This window comes from Heteronotia binoei, unplaced genomic scaffold (genome assembly GCF_032191835.1).
Source record: "Heteronotia binoei isolate CCM8104 ecotype False Entrance Well unplaced genomic scaffold, APGP_CSIRO_Hbin_v1 ptg000729l, whole genome shotgun sequence".
In the NCBI taxonomy this organism is placed as follows: Eukaryota; Metazoa; Chordata; class Lepidosauria; order Squamata; family Gekkonidae; genus Heteronotia; species Heteronotia binoei.
In genome coordinates, this window is record NW_026800079.1 from 92641 (window position 1) to 104867 (window position 12227).

At 42.0% G+C, this 12227-nt stretch overlaps 1 protein-coding gene across 1 annotated transcript in view; it reads left to right on the forward strand.

Moving 5' to 3' along the window:
• The window catches only part of LOC132590783 (RING finger protein 145), a 104450-nt gene extending 92490 nt beyond the window's left edge, over positions 1-11960 (forward strand). Inside the window, exons 8-11 of the mRNA XM_060263704.1 lie at positions 504-686; positions 5715-5862; positions 6597-6953; positions 10300-11960. Of these exons, the coding sequence (XP_060119687.1) occupies positions 504-686; positions 5715-5862; positions 6597-6953; positions 10300-10725 (1114 nt within the window). The 3' untranslated portion in view covers positions 10726-11960. The remainder of the gene's footprint in view (positions 1-503; positions 687-5714; positions 5863-6596; positions 6954-10299) is intronic.
• The last annotated feature ends 267 nt before the right edge of the window (positions 11961-12227 follow it).

Here is a 12227-nt window from a genome sequence, read left to right on the forward strand (position 1 = left end):
TCTTGGTGGAAGCTGGGTTCAGGTAGCTGTCTCAATGTTGACTCAGCCTTCCATCCTTACAAGGTCGGTAAAATGAGTACCCAGCTTTCTGGGGTAAAATGTAGATGACTGGGGAAGGCAATGACAAACCACCCTGTAAAAAGTCTGCCAAGAAAATGTCGTGATGTGATGTCACCGCATAGGTTGGTAACGACTCAGTGTTTGCACAGGGGACTATCTTTACCTTTTAAATTAATGCTTGAGAGATCGTGTCTGGCTCCAGTTTACTCATTGAATGGATAAACAGGGATCTCCACAATCTTTATTGAGGTTTTGCAATTGGTAGCTTTGTGGGCAGCGTATGGTTTGACGACAGCCACCAGGTTGTGGGATCATATGCTGACATTCTGATGTCAAAAACTTTGGGATGGTGGCTGTTTTTTACTCATGCAATTTTAAAACTGAATCAAGATCATTAATAATGCAAATTTTATTTTTCATTTGTGTGTTTTCGCAATGCAAAGAGGGATGACAGAAGGAGTCACACTTTTGATCCTGGCCGTGCAGACTGGCTTGATAGAGCTGCAAGTTGTCCACCGGGCCTTCCTGCTCAGTATTATCCTCTTCATTGTGGTTGCATCCATCCTGCAGTCAATGCTGGAGATCGCTGATCCCATTGTTTTAGCTTTGGGAGCTTCAAGGGACAAGTGAGTTTTTCTTTTGTATTTTCTAATGTTGACTGCTATTTTTTTTCCTCTCAGTTCTTGTGTTGGTCACAAAGTTGCAGACTATAAATGGGGGGCAAGTTGAAAGGATGAAATAAAAAAGTTTAATAGCTAGAGGGTACTGATCAAACAGGAAGTAAGGACAGTAAAATAAATGGGGGAGCACCTTATAAATGTAAGGACTAGGATGCTAGAACTGTTTATCATCAGGTGTTAAGAAAAAGAAGAATTGCAGTTTTATACCCTGCCCTTCTCTCTGAATCAGAGACTCAGAACGGCTTACAATCTCCTATACCTTCTCCCCCCACAACAGACACCCTGTGAGGTGGGTGGGGCTGAGAGGGCTCTCACAGCCACTGCCCTTTCAAGGACAACCTCTGCCAGAGCTAGTGGCTAACCCAAGGCCATTCCAGCAGGTTCAAGTGGAGGAGTGGGGATTCAAACCCGGTTCTTCCAGATAAGAGTCCACACACTTAACCACTACACCAAACTGGCTCTCTTCTTCTATGCGATCCAAAGAACACTTTCAAATGCTCATACTCATATTTTGCCCACTTTTGTAGCTCCCTGTGCTTTCTATACAAGTCACTGCAGGTAAAATCAATCATGTATACATTAAAAGAAAAAGAGCCTATATACAGAATGTTAGATATCCAGAAGAGAAGGATTCTAGCCTTACAGGCAAGTTTTCTGTGAACAGGGTTTATTTCCAGCTATGGAACTTCTTCATCCTCTGAGCCCAGGAGTGATTTCTATCACATTATGAGTTATTTTGCTAGGGACCCTCTCAGGAACAGCTCACGAAATCACATTAATCCAAGCAGGTGACTCCTTTGAGAATAGAGGGTGGCAGAAGCTATGCTGTTTTGGACAGAGTTCACCCTTTGGCCTTTTGGATCATAACTCGCTGGCTTGCTGCTGGCTTGTTCTTGTTAGATGGACCTTGCTAGTTCTGAAGGCTGTGTGACGATTTTACAAAATGTCCTGGTGAGAAGCTGTGTACTGTATCTTTCTTATCTTCTTATCTTCTGTGCTTTCTTGCTTTGCTATAACCTGCAACTCTTGTAAGTAAGAGGTTTATTTATATCTTCCACATCTGTTTTGCTTAGAGGTTACTTGTGGCTGGTACAGGCTGTCTGAAACATGTTAATGCTAAATTTATTAGCACAGAGGAAAGGGAGAAGCAGAGCTGCAAAGAGTGTAACTAGCTCCTAGAAATTGGCCCGGGTGGCAGCAGACTATAATTCAACTCTGCTAAGTTCAGACTAGAATGTGGGGGGAATATAATAGAGATGGTGTTAGGCTATTTTTTTTACAAATTTAAGACCCCCAACATGGTGCCTTGATATTTGCATGGATGATTGATTCCAGCATTTGAGTTCTTTAGCCTGATGCTGCAGTTTCCTTTCCCCACAGGTTCTGTGCATATTCCATCTATGTGTATGTTGTTCAGTCGCACAGTCGAGTCCAACTCTTTGCGACCCCATGGACCAAGTCACAGCATCCTCCGAAGTCTGCTCAAATTTGTGTTAGTTACATCAGTAATGCTGTCCAGCCATCTCACCTTTTGCCCTTCCCTTATTCTTTTGCCTTCTATCTTTCCCAGCATCAGGATCTTTTCCAGTGAGTGCTCCCTTCTCATTTGGTGGCCAAAGTATTTGAGCTTCAGCTTCAGCATCTGACCTTCCAGGGAACAGTCAGGGTTGATTTCCATTAGGACTGACTGATTGGATCTTCTTGCAGTCCAAGGGACTCTCCATATTCTTTTCCAGCACCACAGCTCAACAGCATCTATTCTTCTGCGCTCGGCCTTCCTTATGATCCAACTCTCACAGCCATACATTACTACTGGGAATACCATCACTTTGACTATACGGACTTTGTTGGCAGGGTGATGTCTCTACTTTTTATTATACTGTCTAGGTTCACCATAGCTGTCCTCCCAAGGAGCAAATGTCTTTTAATTTACAGTCACCATCTGCAGTGATCTTGGATCCCAGAAATGTGAAGTCTGTCACTACTTCCATGTCTTCCCCTTCTATTTGCCAAGATGTGATGGGGCCAGATGCCATGATCTTAATTTTTTTTTTTATGTTGAGTTTCAAGCCTACTTTTGTGCTCTCCTCTTTCACCCTCAACAAGAGGTTCTTTAGGTCCTCCTCACTTTCTGTCATTAGAGTGGTGTCATCTGCATATCTGAGGTTTTTCCTGGCAATCTTAATTCTGGTTTGCTTCATGCAGGCCAACATTCTGCATGATGTACTCTGCATATAAATTAAATAAGCAGGGTGACAATATACATCTTTGTTGAACCCCTTTTCCTATTCTAAACCAATCAGTTGCTCCATATCCTGTTCTGACAGTTGCTTCTTGACCCCTTATATAGGTTTCCCAGGAGACATGTGAGGTGGTCTGGTACTCCCATCTCTTTAAGGACTTGCCACAGTTTGTTGTGGTCCACATAATCAAAGGCTTTAGCGTCGTCAATGAAGCAGAAATAGACCTTTTTCTGATACTCCCGTGCTTTCTCCATAATCCAGCGTATGTTGGCAATTTGATCCCTAGTTCCTCTACCTCTCCAAAACCCAGCTTGAACTTCTGGTAGTTCCCGATCTACATACTGCTGAAGCCTAGCTTGTAGGATCTTTAACATGACCTTACTGGCATGTGAAATGAGTGCAATGGTGCGATAGTTTGAACATTCCTTGGCATTACCCTTCTTTGGGATTGGAATATGAACTGACCTTTTCCAATCCTGTGGCCACTGTTGCATTTTCCAAATTTGCTGACATGTGTGCATCACTTTAACAGCATCGTCTTTTAGGACTTCGAGTAGCTCAACTGGGATACCGTCATCTCCGCTCGCTTTGTTGTTAATAATGCTTTCTAAGGCCCATTTGACTTCACACTCCAGAATGTCTGGCTCGATGTCAGCGATTTCACTGTCATGGTTGTCAAGGACATTGAAATCCTTCTTGTATAATTCTTCTGTGTATTCTTGCCACTCTTCCTAATTTCTTCTGCTAGATTCCTACCATTTTTGTCCTTTATCATGGCCATCTTTGCACGAAACGTTCCCTTGATTTTTCCAGTTTTCTTGAAGAGATCTCTTGTCCTTCCCATTCTGTTATTTTCCTCGATTGCTTTGCATTGTTCCTTCAGGAAGGCCTCCTTATTTCTCCTTGCTGTTCTTTGGAAATCTGCCTTCAGTTGGGTGAATCTTTCCTTTTCACCTTTGCCTTTCGCTTTCCTTCTTTCCTCAGCTATTTGTAAAACCTCATCAGACAGCCACTTTGCTTTCTTGCCTACTGATAAAATCGGATGAGCTGAGTTTCAGAGATTTAGCAAGTGCCAAAGTAGAGGAGGCACTGTCCCCCTCCCCAGTGCTGGTTCAGCCACTGATGTGACACTGTCTGTCAGCTGGTGTAGGAGCCTACATGGGCATGGAAGCAGCATCCTAGAACATTATCAGAGACAGACACATGACCAAATGGATGGTGACTTGTGGGCAGTATCTATTTCAGAGCAGGTGAAAGGCTTGCATTCCTAAACAGAGATATACCTTTCTAAGACCATTGACTTTCAGTAGCTTTAAACAGTTGTAACTCTGCTTAAGACTGCAGCATTACTCAACTAGTTTATTATACTACAGATGTCAGCCTACAGGCCAATATTAAACTAAATCAAGAAAAAATAAATCCCATTGTCCTAGAAGTTGCCATGTTTACGTTTTCATGGCCAGAGGCTGTTTTTTCTGTTTTTAAAGGGCTTTCAGGCTGTTATTGGCTTATAGGGATAGAAAGTCATCTCCCACTTCTTAGTGGCAACAGGAAGAAGGGCAGTTGCATCCTCTTTGACTTCTTGGAAATAATCAGGACTGACATTGTGCTGAAAGCTGCTGTTTTTTAAACATGTACCCTCAGTAGAATAATACTATGTTCTCAGGTGATGTGGCCATGACCACCTTGGAGAAATTCTAGTTTTTATAGCACAGGGGTGGCCAAACTTGCTTAATGTACAAGCCACATAGAATAAACATCAAATGTTTGAGAGCCATAAGACATGAACATCAGTTGTTGGAGGGAGGGAAGGAAAGGAAGGTAGGTAGGTAGGTGGGGAAGGAGAGTGGAAATAAGGCAACTTTAAGTGTCTTCTCCAAACCAGCCAATGGGGCAGTGGGGGCTTCAAGAGGCACACAATATGTGTAAAAGAGCCACACGTGGCTCCTGAGCCACAGTTTGGCCACCCCGATAAAGCACCTGGGAAGAACTGATCACGTTAGTTTGTGATAAAGCTTCATAGTTTGTCCAGGCTGTTTTGCTTGATATTACTCCTTTGAAGATACTGTTGTCAGTCTCTAATGATTCACTTTCTGAGTAAAGGAATATGAGATTTAGAACCTCTTGTTCAGAACTGCTTTAGGCACTCTGTAGCTGATATGACCCATGCATCTCCTGTAACAAGATCACTTCAGATTTCACATGCTTTTCTAAAAATATCCCCCCTCCCAGACACACACATACATCTTGTTGGTCTCTAAGGTGCTTCTAGACTCTGCCTCTTCTTCTGTAGACCAACATGGCTACCCTTCTGAAACTTGCCTCTGTAATAGTAAGGGAAGATGTGGACCTTGATGCGCTCTAAGTCTCATCACAGCTTGAATAGGGGAAGTATCTGAACAGCTTTTGAAATATTTCCTGAAAGTTACTTAACAACTAGTTCAGCATGATGAGGTGTATGAGGCAATTTTTCTGCAACATTTTTCATGCCTTGCCTGGGTAGCTGATTAGAGATTTTTAATGTTAAAGAACAGTGAAGCACATATGGATATTGTTCAGATACCTTCAGGAAAGATATTGTAAAATTCTCCAATGTGGAAACCTTCAGCAGGAATCAGTAGCCAGAGTCTCTACTGAGAGGATGCTGCTAACTAAGTCAATTCTGACTCCAGTCACAGGTGCAAGTGCTGATTCCAATTTTAAAGGAGAATATTGCCTTGTTGTTTTTCAGGAGCCTCTGGAAGCATTTTCGTGCTGTTAGTCTGTGCTTGTTCTTGCTGGTCTTTCCAGCTTACATGGCCTACATGATCTGTCAGTTTTTCCACATGGATTTCTGGTTGCTGATCATTATTTCTAGCAGCATACTCACCTCCCTTCAGGTAAGCCATAATAGCATGTTGAATTTAGTTGAAGTCTATTAGCAGAGATGAGCTGATCCTACAGCCCTGGGCCATTTATTGTTGGATCCCTCTCTGCTTTTGGAGATTCAGTATGAAGATCTGTCAGGAGATTCAGACTGTTCCAAAGAGTTGGCAAAGACCACTCAGAATTAATCACTTTTACAATTCACTGGCATGTACCCAACCACACAGGTCCTTCACTGGAATGGCATTTCTGTTTGTGGAAGAGAGTGCAGCAATTTCTCTTGATTTCTCCCTCCCTCCACTACAGACCCAGTTTCGTGCTCTGAATTGCTGCACTCCCCCAAGAAAAAAAATTGGGTGAGGGGAGAACTCAATGGGCAAGCAGCAGAGGAGAAAGCAGGAAAGCTCATAGATCACTTGATATATACACACACCATTAATTTCAGACTGATCTAAGCATTTGTTAACTCTTTTATTGAATTCAGTGTAACTTAAAAGTACTTAATTTTTGCTGGTGTGTGCATTTGTTTGTATCTGTTATATTGAAGTTGGCAAGTTTCTCTTTTAACATTTCTTTTAAATAATAGTAATAATAATAACTTTTATTTATATCCCGCCCTCCCCGCTTGTGAAATAGAAATTTACAACAACATTTCTTTATTAGTATTCCGGTGCTTTATTGGGTTATAGATACTGGGAGGTTCTAGTCTTGGAACTTGAGTCAGATTGTGCATTCTTTCTTCTTCTAGGTACTTGGAACACTTTTCATTTACGTTTTGTTTATGGTTGAGGAGTTCAGGAAAGAGCCAGTAGAAAACATGGATGATGTCATTTATTACGTGAACGGCACCTATCGATTACTAGAGTTCCTCGTAGCACTCTGCGTCGTGGCATATGGTGTGTCAGAGACTATCTTTGGAGAGTGGACTGTGATGGGTTCGATGATCATCTTCATTCACTCCTATTACAATGTGTGGCTTCGTGCTCAGTTAGGGTGGAAAAGCTTTCTTCTCCGCAGAGATGCTGTGAATAAGATTAAATCACTTCCTACTGCTACCAAAGATCAGTTGGAACAACATAATGATATCTGTGCCATCTGCTATCAGGTATATAATATGTGTCCAGATAGAGATTACTTAGAGTGTATCTTCTTTCTTTCTTTTGGCAACATGTAGGCTGCCCTGATCGTCAGAACATTTAGTCAGGAAACTGATTCTGTTCACATATGTGCAAGGATAGCCTGGTGATAGAAGCATTTCTATGAATATAATGATTTCCAGCCATAAAACATGACGTTTGCACCTCCTGTTGCAGTCCAGAATGCCCCCAAGAGCAGGGTGGGGAGGGGGATGAACAAGTTGCACTCCATGGGCAGGAATCTTTTCATCTGTGGAAATGCAGAGGTAGCTCCATGACATTATATGTGGGGCAGATCGTCCGAGCCTGTGTGCATGATGGACTTGATTCTTCTTCAAAAAAGGAAGGGGAGATTGTATGTGCTGTGGTCAGAACTCTGTGTGATGTATTCATATCACACATTATGTAGAAGATGGTGGCCATGTGCTAATTCTTATATCAAACAAGTTGCACTGCCAGCTAAGGAAATGAACTGGACCAGTTTCTGCACCATTAAATGGGGTGACTTTTCAAATGATGGAGCTGCTTCTGTAATTTTCTGTAAGATTCATCACCTAGGTTTCTGTGTAAATTGTGGTTTAATGTCAGATGCTTTGTAAAGCTGGAAACAATGTTGGCTGCTTTACATTCAGGGCTTTAAATTGTTGCCTGCAGCTGAGATGGCTCGCAGGCTGCCTATTGAAAACAAGATGCTGACAAGCCTGAACTGGCAACTTTTAATGATAGTGACACCAGGCTGTTCAGTCATTTTGTATCAGTTTCTCTTTTGTAGAAAGTCTAGTCAGTTTTACTGGCTTGCACTCTTACCTCTGCTTCCATCTCTGTCTTTGCAGGATCCATTTAATCGCCAAGGCCTATTCTCTTAAAGAATCGGTTGGTCAGCAATGAAACACCATTCAGATTAGGCTTAGACTTTCATGGAAGCAGAAGTAATGAAATGAAAAGAACTCCGAAAGTGACATTTATGTTACCCCTTAAGCTTTAAATTCTGTTTATGCTTATTTTCTTGTGTGTAGTGGTTGTGACTATGATGATATTGGATTTATATTCCACCCTCCACTCCAAACCTCAGAGTCTCAGAGTGGCTCACAAATTCCTTAATCTTCCTCCCCCACAACAGACACCCTGTGAGGTGGGTGGGGCTGAGAGGACTCAGTGCTGCTCCAGCATCCAGTTACCTTTCAGGAGGGGGATGGAATGTTGGAGCATGCAGGTGGGTATCCCAAGCAGGGAACAAGGAAGGGCCTCTACAGGCTGTCACCACTCTAGTATGGGTCTGTCCGGGAGGGCCCAGAGCATCCACCTGACCCCTGTGTCTTTCTTCTCATCAAGTCCCTTTTATCTGTGACCAAAGAGATGTGAGGACCCAGGCAGTATAACAACAATGTATTTATTATAAGTGCTCAAGAACAAACAAGTGGGTTGTAAAATTATTGCAGTAGAGAAATCGGAAAAAGCAGTAAAAAGTGGTACAAAGAAAAATAAAAGCCCCAATGCTACTCACTCACCCCTCTTTGGATGAGGGAATTCTCCTGACTGCAGCCTCTTCCCAGCTGCAGGCTTTCCCCAGCTAGGCTTCTTGGCCTAGGCCCAGGGCATGACAGAGGGAAACACAGCAGATTATTCAGGGAGAATGCATCGGTAGTCTGGGTCTGTTTCAGTAAAAAAGCAGAGGATTAGATGGATAGTTCTGCCGGATAGCATGGTAAAGTAGTTTACCTTTACTTATGGGAGAGAATAGAGTGCCTGACTGTGAGGTCTGTCTTTGGTGATAAGCAGACCTTTTACCTTCTAGTCTGACTTTTGGGAAAAGGCAAGCTGGGGTGGGTGAAATCCTGTGTGTGTAAAAGAATCCAACCTAGTGGCTAGTCAGTGAAAGCCTGTTTGTACCTGAAAGTATTGAAAAGATTTCAAACTGCACTCTGGAGCCATAACTAACTTAAATTTAAGTGGTTGGGCGAGGTTTCTCTTTTGACTCTGGAAATTTGTGGTGCTGTTCTGTTATTTAAAACCAATCTGTAAATAAGTAATTCTTCTTTGTTATTTACATACAACTCCTTTCTCAGTGGTCTCCATGTTCATTACAAAATTTACTTCAAAGCAGCGAACCGAAAGCCTTTTCACTTGCTGCCCTAAGAGCATCTTGTAATTAGGAGGAAGGTTTACTGTTTAAAACAAACCTTGTCCCCCCAAATCATAAGAGCTCCATGGGTCCCCTCAGTTGGTAAAAAAGGCCTGTCATGGACCAATTGTCTGGATAAATATAAGACAGCTTCTTACAGATTCAACAGCTTGACAGGCTCTCCTTGTATGAGTTTGACTTAAAATCTATGGAAGGGCATGGGCCACTTGGATGCACTTTATTTAGCTCTTGTGGCCACAAACACTAGGCCTTTGTGGGAAGTTCAGTGTGTTGAATACAGGACCAGAACCCCTAAAGCCATGTAAAATAAACTTGAGGGAAGGGTAAATCCTTCATCTTGCTACTACAGTATATGGTTACTTACTTGGTTGCCCATGCATTCCCATATATGTAACTTTTATTTTACATTTGAATGCTCTAACATGTTGTTAACAAGTTTGCTAGTGGCTTCTCTTTCTAAATCCTATATACAGGCCTGTAGACTAAAGTAATGGTTCTTTTATGGCCCAACAGCCCAGGTTCTGCATCAAGACAAGAAGAGTATTGCAACTGGTGTAAAATGTGTACATTGGAAAGACATGCACAATTTATTTTGCTGTGTTTTGTATTTTGTGTCATGAATTTTGTATTTTTGTGTCTGCTAGTCATGAGAAGATTAAGGGCACTGAAGCCTTATTCCCAACCAGCTGCTGAAAAGCATCTTCAGGCGCCTCTTTAATTTTTCAGATTTTAGCAGACATTCCCCATGTTCTTTCAATAATACCTTCTCAGCCATAAGAACTAGAAACTAGCTTTTAAAATGAGAATTGAAAGTATCAAGAAACTGAATTCTTCACCCTCTAGTGCAGTCAGTTCTGCTTATGTAGATTGTAAATATTTAATAACTTCTTCCATATGCTGTATTTGCTTAGAATTGAATGTTGTATTCTGCTGTTCTCATGTCAAGTGAATCCATGTTAAGAATGGGAATAGCTTTGGATCCATGATAAATCAAACATAATGACTAGCTCCATCTTTATCTTGGCTTAACTTTAGCAGTTAATTCTAGCCTTAGTTGAGATTTTGGTTGAAGAATGGTGTACAAATATTGGAATCAATCAGCTAGGGTTGCTTCAGGAGGGTGTTTTAGCAGTTGAGTACTATATGATCCGTCTCCTTTTTTCTCACTTCAGGACATGAAATCTGCAGTCATCACTCCTTGTGGCCACTTCTTCCATGCAGGCTGCCTTAAGAAATGGCTGTATGTGCAAGAGACCTGCCCCCTGTGCCACTGCCAACTTAAAAACTCAACTCAACTCCCAGGGCTTGGATCAGAGCTGGTGCCACAGCCAAATCCTGGAGCAGAACAAAATACTGTTCAGCAAGAGGCAACAGAAACTCCTGGTGTAGAACACCAGAAAAGGGCATCTGTTGACAATGGACAGGCTGTCAAAGGTTTGGGTATCCTGCAGGACTCTTCGGACACTACGGATGAGTCTGTCATTCCAGATGATGCCTCTGCATGTGAAGTCAGCCTGGCAGAAAGTGCCATGGAAGAACTGGCTAAAGAACAGGAAGAGATGTTAACACGAGGCCTTGGGGGTTGTATCCAGAACTGAACAAGCAGAGAATAGTGCAAGGAACACTCCAGGGTCCTTTGACTGAGCAGACAGAATCCTACTCTTCGTTGTCTTGGAGAAGTTTAACTCTCAGTATGCTGGCCAAAATGTATCTATACTATCCCATGCTGATTTCTGTGAGCTGCTTGGTTTACAGGGCTGCCAGTGCAATCCACTGGGAACTATTTTAGAAGCTGCCATGTTGCAAAAAAGGGGGGCAGAAACTGAGAAATCACAATTGAGTATTGTCAGAAGGGAAAGTTGTAAGAAAAATAAGAATGAGTGGGGTGGGGTGGGGTGGGAATGAAGAGAGCCAGGTTAGTTGGTGGCGGGGAGAGACAGTGTTGCTTAAGTGGAGAAGGAAGAATCAAATAGAAGGATGAGAAAGATGTGTTTGGATCTCTGGGCTTTGGTCTCTCTGCAGTGGTGAGAGCTCCGCCAAAATCATTGGCAAAGATTCTGTAGAGCACTGAAGGAGTCTCAACATTGATTGTGTTGGGAATGGTGCTTCAGGCATGTTGGTTTAGGGCAGCTGCATTTGCATTTGTGTAATCTATTGCAACTCTTGACTTTTTACCACAGAGTTGTCAACACTTAAATGTTTTTGTGAATGAACATTCTGGGCAGCATGGGCTGTGTGAAGTAAACTAAAGCTCCAGTGAACTCTCTTGACTACCAACAGAATGGAGGAGAGATGTGGGAGGAGCTTTAGGATGCTGATTGAAGCCTCTAAGTGCTGTTCAGTTTGGTCTAGTGTCTAACTTCTTGCAGCTGAATTGAAGCAGTATTAATCTCCTGGCAATATTTGCACCTTTTGGGAATGAGTACATAATCTGTATGATCAAATGCTGCAAATGCCACTCCTAAAGCTGTTAATAGGATTTGCACCTTCCCCCCCTCTTTTCTTTGACATATTTTTTCTCCTCTTTTCCCCTCTTTTCTTTGACATATATGTGTATTTAAATTTTTACATTCATCATGGCTTTCAGGTAGAAATAGGGATTGGGGGAGGGATGGGAGCTGGTGAATTTTTTATGTGAATTTTGATATGAAAAGGAACTAGTCACTTATTTATACACTAGGCTTGGCTCAAACAAAGTGTGTTTTTTGTTTTCTTCAAAAGTTGTTGTTCCTAATGTGAAATGTGACATTATTTTATTTTTTAGTAGTGAACTTGGATGTAGACTAACAGACATAACTGAATGTCTCAATAAAATACATTTGAAGATTTTTTATATCTGGGTGTGGCGTTTTCTTTACCTCATGTGTTTGAAGATGAGTAAGCATGGTGGAAGCTACATAATTAATCCCAAGAGGTTCTTAAATAAGAAAATAAGACTCTTACTGTATAAGACCAAGGTCCACCTAATTCAGCTTCTGGTTTCTCAGATGATTTTAGTCAAAGCCAACTTCGTGCAATACACTCTCATGGTTGGGTGAACTTGGAGGCCTTTAGAGACAGTATTCATTTCCTGAGAGCATGGAAATGACCAGCTTTTAGT